At 36.6% G+C, this 15,909-nt stretch overlaps 1 protein-coding gene across 1 annotated transcript; it reads right to left on the bottom strand.

Annotated features, from left to right (window-relative positions):
* Positions 1-330: 330 nt before the first annotated feature.
* Positions 331-15,697, bottom strand: LOC126824246 (mitochondrial import inner membrane translocase subunit Tim22). Its single transcript, XM_050553443.1, has 4 exons — positions 15,422-15,697; positions 6,453-6,637; positions 1,883-1,955; positions 331-1,093 (listed from the first exon to the last, which is right to left on the bottom strand). The coding sequence occupies exons 1-4, from the start codon at positions 15,675-15,677 to the stop codon at positions 1,014-1,016; spliced, it is 594 nt and encodes a 197-aa protein (XP_050409400.1). The 5' UTR covers positions 15,678-15,697; the 3' UTR covers positions 331-1,013.
* Between the last annotated feature and the right edge of the window lie 212 nt (positions 15,698-15,909).

Here is a 15,909-nt window from a genome sequence, read left to right as displayed (position 1 = left end):
AGACAATATAGATCAGTCTGATGATCATATTGTATTTATATTGTATTAAGCTAATGGTGAGAATATATTCAATATAATGGACAACTTTAATAGCATCCTTCAGTATAAAAAAATAATAAAGAGACCTGGAGGGAGGGCATTAATCACATATATTCTAATCAAAATTTGAGAGTTATTTCATTCTGGTTTAATTTTTAATTTTGGTTGGACTACACTCAGGGCCGGATTAAGCTTGTGTGAGGCTCCCGGCTGAAACTGTCAGACAGAGGTGATAACAATATACTTCCAAATTAATAGTGGGACATATAAAAAAAGGCGAAAAACAATAAAAAGATATATATATTTTTATTAAATGATTTAAATAAAATGGTTTTAATTCTAGTAAACATTTATATACATAACAATCTGCTATAGTTTTATTTTACTTCAACCTTGAAATCACTTTAAATTTTGCAACTGAAATCTACAATGAAATGAAAGTAGTCGCTAATTGTCCGCTATTTTATATTTTTATGAATTCGTGTTGAGTGGAGTGACACAGGAATCAATTCTATGGAATACAATTACTGAAGGATGTTTTAAATATGATTCTATTAGAAAAAAACTAGAGAATCCTAGTCAAAAGGTTCCTTAGTAATAAACACTAGTTGTATTCCATAGAATTGTGTACTGTTTATTTCCAGTTCAATTAATAATAGTTCAATATTTGAGGCTCAAACAGAACAAGCATTTTGTAGATCTTTGATAAGCTTTTGTCTATAGATAAAGCAAATGTTTAGATAGCTCCTTAAAGCTCTATGTCTCTTCATTTATACAGGCTTTGATAACCATAGAAAAAATTCTATGAATGACCAAATTGGGTGAAATATGTTTTAAGTTAGAAGTCATAACTTTAGAACTGTAGTCCCTTCTTACTCCAATACACAGTTATCAATCATTTTTACCAGATGCTTATGTCTGGTTTAACACATAAATATCTATAGTCTATTCTGCTCTAGTCTCTATATAAAACATCAATGCCGTAAATAATAATCTATAGCTGTAGAGAACAAAGCAAACCCGGCAGCACCAAGTAAACCTGCTTTAAGACCAGCTGAAAATTCAAACAAAATTACCAAATTAGAACAGTTCTATATTCTATTTTCTTTACATAATTTGCAAATCAATCATACCAAGAATGCTTTGATAGTGATACACAACAAATTGATACACAACAAGTCAATAAAAGTCCTTCTACAAGGATCATGTACATAAAATATCTTTCTTAATATAAGATTTCTTGTTGGAATATACTGATCATGCAACATAAAAAGAGAGCGAAATGAGGTTTAATTTCTACTCAATTTCAGACTAACATGGTTTTATTTCATTCATTCACATGCAGACAGGAAGTCTGACATAGATGACAGAGAAGTAACTGGCAGTGGAACCTTGGACTGTATTGTCAACCAAGATAATTAAAAAAACCCATTGGAATGAATGAATGAAATGTGGTTTTTAAAACATCCTACTTTTCTTCACCTATCAAACTAATGAAGATAGGCATACATTGTAAAGTGTGCTATGAGGGAAATGTTGTCTGGACAACAACTGAATTCCAACTGTCAAGGGTTCTTTTATGTGCACAGCAACGTGTACACAAGACCTGTTTCTTGTTCCATGAAAATAACTACTGACAAGGGCCGGGGTATCTTCTCCAAAGAACATAGGAAATGGAGCATAGAATGTACCTTATTCATATATACGTGAAGAAACAATTCAAATTGAATGCAAAAGCAATGTTGTTATGCTGACATGTTATTAAGTATAGCAAAACCAATAGATGGAGGTGTTTGTGAATTTGACTTAAGATTTAGCAATGTCTAGTGTAGCTTATTATTACCTCTCAATCCTAGAACTCCGCCAACAATGCCACCAGATAATGTTCCATTTAATAATTCTGATTTTCCTCTATGCTGTAAAAGATATTTCAAAACTCATAAACACCACTCTCCAGAAATAAAACCTCAAATAATGATGTCAACATTTCTACATTTAAAGTGTCTTGACCTCTACACACCGCAGTGCACTCACCAGCAGGAAAGTTCTCTCTGTTGGCTCTAAAAGTAATGCCAACAAATCCCACAGAGCACTCTACCCTAAGCTTTAAAAACAAAAAGTGAACTGAAAAATTTAGAACTGCTCAGACTTGAAATCCTCTCCCAGTTGACTACAATGTTAAACCAATGCCATTCCTTTGCATCTAACATTTTTTTTTTAACATTCCAATGATCTTTATCTCTATAACCAAAAAGAGTCCAAAATGTCATAATCATTTGATAAAAATATTTTAAGGTGTTGATTAGCTTGATTTTTTTGCAACACCCATTCAAAGGACACCACCGACTTTCATTTTCTTAGGCGATTTCCCTAGCTCATCTTGTTTACTTGCTGTGCCTTCTTTCTCAAAGTCATGACTATTCATCAAAACCTGACAGAAAATGTAATTCAAACACTCTTCCCCAATTCTCCTCAACAATAAATACCATGCAAAAGGGGGTAAAAGGGGGAATTGCCATAAATAGATCTAAATCTGGGGGAGCAATTATTAGACTTAGTCCAGATCCCGAAATTTGAAATTCCATAGGTTCTGAATTCTCCAATAACCTCATCAGGTTTGAAATAAGTCTGTTAATTCTGTTTTGTATGCAGTTCAAAAGATTTCATAAATGTGAACCTAAACAGGAGAGATAGATCCTGGGTAGATGTCTACAGTAACAATATAATCAACAATTTCACCAAGATTTTGTCAAGCATCGTGTTCACAAGCTTTTGTAAATTGGAATGTTACATGGAGATTATTATTATTACACATTTCTATAACACTTAACTTGCCATATAAATGTGCTCAAGTGCACTTTACAATGACATATTATAGAGCAAGACAATATTACATTTACATAATATAACAAGATAACAAAGAGCATACTTGATAAAATATATAAATAAAAATTGTTAAAATCCTTTTTAAATAAATATGTCTTTAGTTTAGTTTTAAAAGTAGCAATAGCAGTGACATTACGAATTTGAACTGGTAATTTATTCCATAACAATGGTACTTGTACATGTACATGTAATGACCGGTAACCATATGATGATAAACAAGCCAACAGTGGGGCTGATGTCCCCCGCCGAAATCCCCAAATAAATAGATGACACATATTAATTAATCGCACATCTATTTTTTTCAAAATATCGAGCAATCAAACTGATTATCAACTATACACTAAGTTTCATCACTCTCTATCAGATAGAATCAAAGTTATCTTGTCCCAAAGCGTCGACCAAGGAAATTGCTTATCTCTGCTTAGCTTTAGCTCGATATGTTAATCATTGAATTCGGTCAAGACGAACATCAACATCAAGTTAGAAGCAGAGTTTTTATGTTCCAAAGTCTTGACCAATCAAAATGCTTATTGCTCCTTAGCCTAAGCAGACAATTCTCATCATCAAACTTAGGCAAGGTATTGATGTAATGAAACTATACACCAAGTTTCATCACTCTCACTTAATTAGAACTAAAGTTATCATGTCCCAAAGCATCAACCAATCAAATTGCTTATCTTTACTTACCATAAGCAGAAAATGCTCATCTTCGCACTCTATCAAGGCATTGACCTCATAAACACCTACACCAAGTTTGAACATTCTAGCTCAATTAGAAGGAGAGTTATTGTGTTCCAAAGTCTCGGCCAATCAAATTGATTATCATTCTGCTTACCCTCAGCAGAAAATGCTCATTATCGAACTTAGTCAAGGTATTTATGTAATGAAACTATACACCAAGTTTCATCACTTTCACTTAATTGGAACTAAAGTTATCGTGTCCCAAAGCATCAACCAATCAAATTGCTTATCTCTACTTACCCTAAGCAGAAAATGCTCATCTTCATACTCCATCAAGGCATTGACCTAATAAACACCTACGCCAAGTTTAAACATTTTACCTCAATTAGAAGGAGAGTTATTGTGTTCCAAAGTCTCGGCCAATCAAATTGCTTATCGCTCTGCTTACCCTGAGCAGAAAATGCTCATTATCGAACTTAGTCAAGGTATTGATGTAATGAAACTATACACCAAGTTTCATCACTCTCACTTAATTAGAACTAAAGTTATTGTGTCGCAAAGCATCAACCAATCAAATTGCTTATTTCTGCTTACCCTAAGCAGAAAATGCTCATCTTCGAACTCCATCAAGGCATTGACCTAATAAACACCTACACCAAGTTTGAACATTCTAGGTCAATTAGAAGGAGAGTTATTGTGTCCCAAAAAGTGTGACGGACAGACAGACACACAGACAGACAGACAGACGGACGAACCCATTCTAATAGTCCCCTGCTTTCTTTGAAAGGCGGGGGACAATTAGAAGAGTGCTCCGAGTTTGATATCTTAATCTTTATATCCATAAAGAGCCCAACAGAGAACTGCTATAAATAGAGGCACTACATTCATTCACCATAAAAACTTGGGAAGCAATATCTAGGCTTAGTCCATATAATAAAAAAAATCTGAACTTTACAGGATTCTTTCTCATGATGACAAAATAAGCAATTCCTGAAAATTTCTTTTAAAAAGTCTTGCGACAAACAAAGGACTGATTGACAACAGGCAGAGGTGACAACAATATATATCCACAATAAACATTGACATGTTAAATCAATAAACATTGGAGTGTAAAAACATAGTCTCTTTTTTTTCTAATTCAAGTACACACAATCACACATACTGGTTCAAGTTTGTCTGTATTATTTACAGCTTAGCCGATTAGAATTTCAGACAATTTTTTTTATATTTAAATAACAGTAGTAGGCCTCCAGCTATATCATTTATAACATAGTTACAGAAATGAATAAGTAAATCATATAACTATACCGCTACACAAATAATCGATTTCTGTATATGATGAACTGTGCATGATTTCAGATTATATGTGCTAGAATCACTGAAATTGAATCTTCCTCTAAATAAAAGCTATAAGCTACATATATATATCACTGATAAAAGTTAATAGCTGTAAATCTTTAGATTTAAAACCTATCAATGAAAATCATTAGCCTTGTTCATGATGAAAATCTTCATACAGCCTATCTAAGTTTCATAGGGATCTGATGATCATAATTGCATTCTTCTGAATAAATGGAAAGACGATTCTGCAAAATCGATTTAAAATTTATGATCCAAAAATTTTGAAATTTGATAAACACCCACTAAGTGTTAAAAAATTACTTTGAGAATTCTGTTGAGTATCACTTTCATAAGAATTCATTAATCCGACTTATGACTGAAACATTCTTAATTTCAAATACGTTCCTCTTGAGGCCCAAATGAAAACGCCAAGTTTTAATATATTGCAACAAAATTATTGAAAATTGTCAAAAATAATTTGAGGTCTTCATTTCAATAGTATAAACAACCAAAGTAAAATTTCAGAAAAATACATGTAGGTTTATAATTGCAGACTATAAATAGAGTGCTAACAAGATTTCATATCAAGGGGGGATAACTCAAAAAAATGTTAAAAAAAAAAGACTTCTTCATTTTAATGAGGTTGATAACTATAAAAGATATGCGGATTACTATAACCCCTATTGTGCTAACAAAAAATATAATGACAGGCCGACAATCGGCTCAAGTGATGGCAATCTACAACTCATTAAAATCTATGCATATAAATATAAAAATAAACAAGCCTCTTCTATGATTAATTAGGGTCGCCTGCCCAACCTCGTGGGTTTTCTCCGGTTTCCTTCCAATGCTAAAGACCCCTACGCGCAAGCGAATTATGTAAATAAAATTAAAACCATATGTTAGTACCAAAATGACCTAGTTTGTGTTGAGTGGACGTTAAACCCCATTTCTCTTTCTCTCTCTCTATGATTAATATTGTCCACAGATGATAATTGCAGTCTTTAGAGGCAAAGTAAACAATATCTCTTGAAAACTCTTGTAGATATTACATAAACAATTCCAAACAAATATAGGTAAAAAATTTTGATCAAAATGTAAAATTTAAAAAAAAAACAAAAAACATTATTGGAAGACAGAATAATGAATAATAATCTCCAAGCAACAAACATGACAAAAGTGTGTGAAAAATAGAGTGGCTTTAATCCAGGATACATTCCAGGGACAATCCTCCTGGATTAAAACTACTCAATTTCTGATATAGTCTTGTCATGTTTGTTGCTTTGGGATTATTACTTGTGCATTATTTTTGGAGGATTTGGTGTTTTTTTATCCCCAACTGTATCACTTAGTCTGATCTTGCCTGCACTTTATCAAGAAGACAGACTTAAAAAGTTCAATCAGAAATGCACATATGTAAGTTTTACTCAAGGGAAGTTCATTAATTTTTTAGAAATGCATGTTTGAATAATTAAGGAGAAACAGAAAACAAAGGGATTACTTACTGTTTCTAATAAACATTCTGTACCCGCAAACATGGCCCCAACTAAAGCAAAATTTTTGCCATAAGACAGAAACCGTAGCTTCATTTCTTTCAGAACCATACGAGTTGTGGGTGTTTCAGGAGATATAGTTGACATTGGATCAACACCTGCAGTAAACAAACCAAAAGCTCCACCTAATGCAAAGCCTACAAAAGAAAAACAATAAAATAAAACAAACTCATAAGTATTTTGATGCCAAAAGAGTTCAAGGCGTAGAGACAGATGGGTTGATGGCAAGATTGACATCAAGCAAGCGGTTGCCATGCAAGATAACCCAAATTAGTCCATAAGGTGGATGGAGAAGGGCACACCCTCCCAATGCTTCACACTGAATTTGAATAGAAATCTGTTTACAACTGTAGGCTCCATTACATTCAAATGATTTACAGAAAAGGGGGGTAATTGGTGAAGCATTGTGACCTCAATGCTTCCCACCAAATTTCAAATAAATCTGTTAAAAATTTGTAGCCTCTATCGAGTTCAGAAAGTTTTCAGAGAGATACCTTAGGAATGTATAGTTGTGTAATGCTTCTCACACAATTTGAAAAAAAAAAAAAATTATTACGAATTTGAATTAGTGGACTGATGCTTGTACATAGAATGACCAGTAAGCTAATGATAATAGATTATAAATGAAATGAAATGGGGTTTAACGTCCTACTGTTTTGCTTCGAACTGGGCTAATGAAGACGGGCATACAGTGTACTATAAGGGAAATTTTGCCCGGACAGCGGCACTACAGCCTACTCTTATATCCAATTCCAACTGTCAAGCGATCTTTTATGTGTACGCCAATGTGTACATGGGACCTTGGTTTTCTGTCCCATTCAAACAACTAAAAAGCTGTCCTTGTCAGGCCCTCCGTCCTGCATCATTGACAAGGGGGTACCACGCCGGAAAATCTGGATGAACTTTCTCGGCCAATGCTGGAATCGAACACCCGACCGCCAGGCTAGCGAGCCAGCATCTTACCCAATTAGCCACTGTGATCCCCGATAATAAATTATAAGAGTGCTGTATAAGTAATCATGTATCGGTAGAGGATTCCAGATTTCTTATGTTTTATGGTATTCAAAGTATTTAAACCAATAACCGTGTTTTGTATTGTATCCTTTATAGTGCTGGCATGATATACTATTCAAAAAAAGTAGGGGATATTTGATTTTGGGGGCATAATACTAAAATATGCAAATGACTACGAAAAAAGTCACTATAGAACCTAACAGAAGAAACATTTCCAGTTACATGTGACGCCCAAACGCACCAATAGCTACCGCATGGAATGCAGGTGATGCTTGGGATCATCATGGGGGTCCAACCCAAGATTTGCACGACAACGCAAGATGTCACAGGGCCAGGATCGTTACAGGTTACCTCCAACAACAGAACATCACCACATTACCTTGGCCAGCACTGAGTCCTGACCTCTCCCCCATCGAGCATGTCTGGGACATGCTTGGACAGAGGTTACGTCAACGTCAACAACGTCCTGCCAATGTCCAAGAACTTGCTGCTGCGTTGCAACAGGAATGGGACAATCTGGACCAAAATGACCTTAGACGTCTCATTAGGAGTATGCCACGTCGGATCAATGCTTGTTTGGCAAACAGAGGAGGATTTACCCGTTACTGACTTGGTTGTGATGCTGTGGTAACTTTGCTGTTTGACCCCGGGTATCATTTTACCCGTATAATGGTCAGTCTGTGCCTTACTTAGTCTAACGATCATTTGGAATAAATCGATGAATGTGAACTTCATTTCATTTTGTCATTTGTTTCTTCGTCAGTTTCATTAGGTGACTTTAATAACACTTAAAAATCAAATATCCCCTACTTTTTTTGAATAGTATATATTATATTGTTGAATCTTCAACGTGTCACAATTTGCGTATTGAATCGCGAGACGCTGCATTGATGTACCAATTATTCTTTTTTTAAGGTTTTTTTTTGTCACTTCATTAAGTAACCTGTCACTCTTAATTATAAAACAGTTTTATTTCTTCAACATTGGCAGGACCAAAAATATCCTGTTGTTTTCTTGGTAAATATTGACCTGGTTATGAATCGTGATATCTTAGCACCTGAATCACAATACATATCGTATTGTGATTGCAGTTGCAATACCCAGTACTAATTCTGTATGCTATACGGTATTTATTTCAGTTATCCAGTGCAGAGAAATGAAATGAAATGAAATGGGTTTTAACGTCCTACTGTTCTGCTCCTATACTGGGCTAATGAAGACGGGCATACGCCATACAGTGTGCTATGAGGGAAATTTTGCCCGGGCAGCGGCACTATCACCTACTCTTATCCAGTGCAGAGAGTATAAGACAATTAACAGCCTGATTTTTTTTCCCTTTGGAAGTTTATCTAACTAAGAGTTTAAGCAGTTATAAATGAACTGACTAAAAATCTAATTGCATCTCAGTTTTTACCCAGCTTAAAATTATGTAAATATTTGTGTTTATATCCCACCTGTTGATTTAACACCAGCACAAACTGATCAACTTAATACTTTCATTTAGTGTCACCATGATGGCTTCATGAGAAAATTTACAGAAACTATACTGAATGTGATGGCCGACACTATCACCCATTACCAAATAATTATACATCCTAAAACTATTTTAACAACAATCCAGTAATTATGAGAAAATGAATTATTTATGCAATGTCTAAAAGGGAGACAAACAAAATGATAAGAAGATGTACATCGCAAAACACCTTCTGCTTCCTTGAATTAAGGGTGTTTTGTTCATAAGATAGGACATATTTTGTTATTTGGGGTGATAAACTACATGTACATATTAATCACCCAAAAAATACCAATTTTATTTAGCAACTATGTTCCAAACTTGGCCCAAAAGAATAAAGGGTGCTGATGACAACAAAAGTCTAATTTTCTCAGTTATGCCTACATGGATTTTCATCAAATTTGGCATGAACAATTATGCTAAATGCAAGTCCAGGAAATCTACCTTTCAGATTTTGGTTTATAGACCGGGTTTGTTTGGTATCTATGGAAACACCAAAAAATGATGAGTTTTCTTGGAAATTCTATAAGTTCATGGTAAAAAGAGATATCGATAATCACTACAGTAGATCTAAAGTAGAGGTTATAAGCAACATTTTGGCGCCAAAAGTATCACTTCAGAGTATTTTAAAATCTTTGTTCATTATTTACCTTCAAACAAGATTTTGTGATTTAATTCAGATTTAAAAGTAAATATTTACTTCATTGAACTACTCCACCGCACTCAAAATCATTTTATGCATTCAAAAACGGTAGTCTTCAACCATCAAAAAAAGAAATGCAGTGATGTTCCAGTCGTGACATATAATCACGTTACAGAGGGAATTCCTACTATGACGTCAATGGGTCATCCAGTGTAAAACTGTTGCTGGAGGCAGCCGTAATTGTTTACTGCAAATCACGTGACTGATTTCACGAGGTCATAATTTATTCAAATTACTGATCTAGGTTGGGGAAACCTTCTTGTTTGCTATAAATACATATAGTTAGTGTACTATATTAGACTACACAAAGCCCTCAAGTTGAAATAAACTGAAATAAATTAGTTTTTCATAATAATAATGAAATGAAATGGGGTTTAACATCTTACTCATAATTAATAGTAATGAGGTGACCTTACTGTATTAAACCTTGCACAACTGTTTATACTTTCAAAAACCCATATATTTTTTAAGAATTTTACTAGCACAGAACCATTTTACATTCATGTACTTTATTTTGTAAGTGTGTATTATTTTTTGTTGTGCTTGTAATTCTGATTTTGCTCTCATTTCTATCTCTATCTTGAATACTGATACCTCAATTTTAGTTCCTGATCTTCAGATCAACCAATAAAAATACTGTATCTCAAGAAGTGTAATGGACGTTCAGATGACAGACAGATGTATGATCCATTGCATTAGTCCTCTATAGGTGGAAGACAAAAACAATGTCAAATTCCTTGAAGGTTGGTCAAATTTTCGAGAATCTGATTGTCAATTCTTTCAATTACAGTGATCAAACTGTGAAAAACCATTAACACAGATTATCATCTAGTCTGGTGAGATCAATACACAATGAGTTTACAATGAGTTGTATATATAAATGAAATGGGGTTCAACTTCTGCACCAATGGGCTAATGAAGACAGACATCTGTCATGTTCTGTGACTGTGCGGGAAATACTTATCTAGGGTGCCCCATGCAGTCACAATTTGCACTATTAAAAGTTGAACTCACCACAGCAAATGTTCATGCTCAAATGATAAGTTACCAAGTAATTACAGGGTAGACATGGACCACATGTATACCGGTAATCCAGAGTATATTCTATTAGTATTAGGCTATAAATTGCCATCGCACATGAAATTTTCTACACATATATCAACTATTAAATCTGAGAAAAATCTATTGTTGATGACATCTTTTGGTTTAGTACAATTAATATCTCCGAAGCTTGCTAGTTAGGCAAAAATGGAATACTAGTAGTAAATGTATTTTCCTTTTACAAGTTTCTCAAAACAATTGTTGAGTTGCCTAACTTGCAAAGTTACTAAATTAGATTTTTTGATTAAGTCTAGTTCACACCAACGGCGAATGTCGCGCTTTAAATCGCCGAGCAAAGCGGCTTCATTTTTGTTTACTTTTCCAAAAACATCACGATCTCCTAAGTAATGTTACGCTCTGATAAGCTCTGATAAGCTCTGATACGAATTGGTTACGCTTTCAGGGACGAATTATTTCCCGATTTGATCAGGCCTTGTTACGCTTTAAATCACGCTTTATTACGCTTTGATGTGATTATGACGCTTTAAATCACGCTCGGATACAATTATCAAGCTCTGTTGTGCATTGTTAAGCTGTGTTACGCATTGGAAAATTTAATGCCGCTTTTGATCCAGAGCAGATCTACAAAATCATTGCATCTTTGACTCCAACACGATGGCAGAACTACAAGATCCAGAAGTTCCAGATGTACCAGAGCATAATCTATCTGAACAAGACATGATGTTTGTCTCCCTACTGTATAAATACATCCTAGCCCTTGAGGCAGAGGAAGAACAGCAAAGATAAGGGGAGGTTGATCTACCAGCAGAAGGGAGAAGACTATTCATCAGGAGCTGCTGGACCAGGCCATGGCTCACTGAAGAAAGAAGACAACAGTATGGTCAGTACACTAGCCTCCTGGATACACAACTCAGATTAGAAGACCCTGCTGCCTTCAGGTGTTCGATGAACCAGTCATCCAGAAGCAGCAGACTAACTACAGACACCCCTGTCTGCTGGCATCAAGCTGCTGGCAATCACTTTGAGACATCTGTCCACTGGGGACAACTACAGGTCACTGGCATATGGATTCCGATGTGGTATCTCCACCATATCAGAGCTGATTCCGGAAGTGTGCATGGCCATTGTACAGGCGTATAAAGATGAGGTCTTCAACCCACCTACCTCCCCTGAAGCATGGAGAAACCTTGCCCAGCAGTTTGAACAGAGGTGGCATGTCCCCCATACAGTTGGTGCCTTGGATGGAAGACATATAGCCATCAAGAAGCTAGCAAACACAGGCAGTCTCTACCACAACTACAAGGGGTCCTTCTCCATACCAATGCTGGCCTTGGTAGATGCACAGTACAAGTTCATCTGGATTGAGCTGGGAGGTAAAGGACACACGTCTGACTCCCAGATATTCATAGACTCTGAGCTCTTTGAATGCCTAGCAGATGGGTCCATAGGGCTGCCCCCATCATGCCCTCTCCCTGGGGAAACTGAGCCAGATATTCCATACTTCATCCTGGTTGATGATGCTTTTGCCCTGAAGAGCTACATGATGAAGCCATACAGTAGAAGAGGGATGACAGATGAGCAAAGAATCTACAACTACAGGATCTCAAGGGGTAGAAAAGTGGTGGAGAATGACTTTGGCATCCTGGCAAACAGGTTCAGGTGCCTGCTGGGAACACTGGAACAGAAGGCAGAGACATTTGGTGGAGACTGCTGTGGTGCTGCACAACCTGCTGAGGCAGAGGGTGGTGATGGCAGCCAATGAGGTGGATCACGAGGATGAAGAGCACATTATCATACCAGGGGCCTGGAGACATGAACCTCAATGGGAAGATGTTCCACAGCCACCTGCAAGAGCCCCCCCCCCCCCACTGTGGATGCCAGACGTCAGAGAGAACATCTCAAAGACTACTTTCTCTCTCCAGTGGGTGCTGTTGACTGGCAGCAAAAAATGGCTGAGAGAAAGAGAGCCCGCAAGACTGAGAATGAAAACTAGTGTGTTATGAACATTATTTTGTAATATTGACTTGGAAATTTGAAATTATTATGTTATTATATGTACTTTGGAAGATGCTATGATTATTATTCATCTTATTATTCATCTTTGCTGCACCTCTACCTCTCTTGGGTCCTATCTTTGTGTTGTTTTACAGGTTCAGGATACTTTTTCTGAAACAATGCAATGAGTGGTACTCAAGTCGCAGTGCTGGAGACAGAGCTTGGGTATCGTAGGAGAGCGTGAGAGAGCGTGAGGAAGCTTGCCAAGCGTAACAAAGCCTAGCAAAGCGTGTCAATCCTTGATTAAAGCGTCTCAATTCGTGGGAAAGCGTTACAAAGCATGTCAGATCTTCATGCCAGATCGTAGCAAATCTTGAGACATCTTAACAAAGCGTGTCAAGTGGTGACAGACCGTGAAGACTGGGGTTCCCGCTTTAAACAAAGCTCTGTTAAGCTTTCCTACGCTTTGAGTCAAACTTTGCTGAACTTTATTACGCTTTGATACGCTCTCGGCACTTTCGTGACAGAGCACCCAAAATTTTGAAACAGTCTTAAAATTTGTTGGCACTCTTGCCGAATGTCTCGCTTTGCACAAAGCTTTCCAACGATCTATTACGACCCTAACGCTTTAGTCGAACTTTGTTACGCTTTGGTGCCACTTTGCACGCCACTTTAAAGCGCCATCAAAGCGCCGTTGGTGTGAACCTAACTTTAAGCTTACTGTAATGTTTCATAGAAATTGTCTTGATTATCCAGGCCTGTCCATCTGGCAAAGACCTGTTGATAGACTGATTTAGCTCAACTGATTTCAAACCAAGGGCATGTAACCTTATTTTGCACGCAAAGATGCCCGGATATAATGGCTGCTTGTCGTTTACCTTTTCAGTCTGTATTTTTTATTGATGTTTAAATGGTTATAACTTGTTAAATACAACATGACCATTTATTTAGTAATGATAAATGTGTGAAACTAAGTTAAACTTAATTGTCGAGAATTTTGAGATATTTCTTTATTGTGGGGCAGCCTAAATTAGCTTCGAATTCCAACTGTCAAGAGTTCTTTTAGGTGCACATTACAGAGTGGCCCACATTTATTGTCTCAACTGGGCTACTAGATTCATCTTCCAAGCCCAGTCCTCTGTCCTGCACCACTGACAATGGGAGACCAGACTGGAAAATGGACTGCCGTACATGTAACTAAGGGACAATCAAAATAATAGAATGACTAGGAATATGGGAATGTTTGATTATTCAACTCAGATTTACAGTCCTTCCAACCTTCTATCTAACTCAAAGACCATTGACAAATGGACTATCAGTCCATGACTGGTATAACGGGCAGCTGCAACCCTAACTAAATTTTTTATCATTATTATCTATTAACTGGTGTGATGGCGCGGAAGCTCATTGAGTAGTAACCAGGAAGCCATTTTAGTGTCTTGATATTTGCGTCTTAATAGTGAATAAACAAAATAGTGACCTTGGGGGGAAGCAATGAGGAAATCTGTAGTGTTGTCACCTTTCAAATTTTATGTCTCGACCATCATAGGAAGTGGTAGAGGTGCAAAAATGCAATAAGGCCCCCGTAAAATTATGATTGCCTGGAATACCAGCAAACTTAGAACTGGCCTTGAGACAATAAAATGAAATGAAATGAAATGGTGTTTAATGGCTTACTGTTTTGCTCCTAAACTGGACTCATGAAGACAGGCATATGCCATACAGTGTGCTATGAGGGAAATTTTGCCCGGGCAGCGGCGCTAGGGCCTATTCTTATATCGAATTCCAACTGCCAAGGGATTTTTTACGTGCACGCCAATTTGTACACAGGACCTTGGTTTTTCGTCCCATCCGAACGACTAGACACCTGTCCTTGTCAGACCCGCCTTCCAGTATCACTGACAAGAGGAAACCATGCTGGAAAATCTGGATGGACTTTCTCGGCCAATGCAGGGATCGTACAACCGACCTCCAGACTAGCGAGCCAGCGTCTTATCCACTTGACCCCTGAGACAATAAAAGAACTCGAGCTAATAGACCAAAGACCAAAGCACTGGTGCCAGTGGTGGACAGGATTAGTGGTTGATAAACTGTCCTGCACTATAAAATTAATATAGAGCAAAGCTCTAAAGAATTTAATTTCGTCATATATGGCCGAGTTATGTAAATTTGTGTGTTACACTCTATTTAGATTCCAATGGCTTCTGCCAAGCCATTTAGCAGAACGGGACGTATTTTTAACAGCATGTTTTGTCGCACATACTGACCATAGCGAGGTAAGCAAGGTCTTATTTTTCACGCTAAAAAGTTCTTTTACATTGATTGTTCAGGCGTGCACACGACCATTTAGAAGTAAAAGCTTGCACAGTAAAAAGTTGCCTAATAAAATTGACTGGGGGCCAATACTTTTTCGGCAAGGATTCAATAGGGCGGTTTCTGAACGTACATAATTATAATATGTACAGGCCGAGTGTAAAATGAGACCTACGTTTAGAGCTGAACTACAATCACATCAGCTTCGCTCTACTCAGGCAATATTTCCCATTCATTGTATTCAATTATCTTTTTAGTAATTTTAGAAAATAACACTGGGCACTCAAAATACATTTTTCATTTAAACTTAAAAATTCTCACCAATTACACAACTTGCTGTAGCTTTGAAAGCACAACTCTCAAATATACTGGCAATAAAAACTTCTTCTCTAGATTTACCCATTCCAGGTACAGTGCCAAGTGGAAGGAATGCATTTTGTCTATGTTTCTTTTCTCCAATAATATTATTTATTATAAAAGAAAAGTTCTGTACGTCTTCTGGCCTTAATTTGGGATCATTCTTTAATTTATCTCGGCTTGTTTCCCCAACTGAAAAATTAGGCATGGGGGCAGCCATTGTTTAGAACACTAATTCTGTTTTCTACCACCGAAGAAATTAAAGGGAGATAATCCATTTTCCCCGTGGAGTAAGACCAGAGTTACATACACAAACTAGTTATTCAATCCCCATCGATTTCAATATTGTTTATCAGTATCTGATAAAAATGTTGCAAAGATGGGGGTGATCATTTTGATTTTTTCTACACCAATTTACGGGCTAGCCATAAAATCTTAACTGGCCTTCATTA

Source organism: Patella vulgata, chromosome 6 (assembly GCF_932274485.2).
Source record: "Patella vulgata chromosome 6, xgPatVulg1.2, whole genome shotgun sequence".
NCBI lineage: Eukaryota > Metazoa > Mollusca > Gastropoda > Patellidae > Patella > Patella vulgata.
The sequence above is the reverse complement of the archived record's forward strand: the minus strand, read 5'-3'. Positions and strand labels throughout refer to the sequence as shown.

What these genes read in the sequence shown, in the direction of transcription:
- LOC126824246 (XM_050553443.1), bottom strand. Translation starts at nt 15,677, where the DNA reads ATGGCTGCCCCCATGCCTAATTTTTCAGTTGGGGAAACAAGCCGAGAT. An exon ending in TACAGCAAGTTGTGTAATTG is followed by an intron (nt 6,638 to 15,421) that starts GTGAGAATTTTT and finishes TTTCTTTTGTAG; the next exon opens with GCTTTGCATTAGGTGGAGCT. An exon ending in CAGAATGTTTATTAGAAACA is followed by an intron (nt 1,956 to 6,452) that starts GTAAGTAATCCC and finishes TATCTTTTACAG; the next exon opens with CATAGAGGAAAATCAGAATT.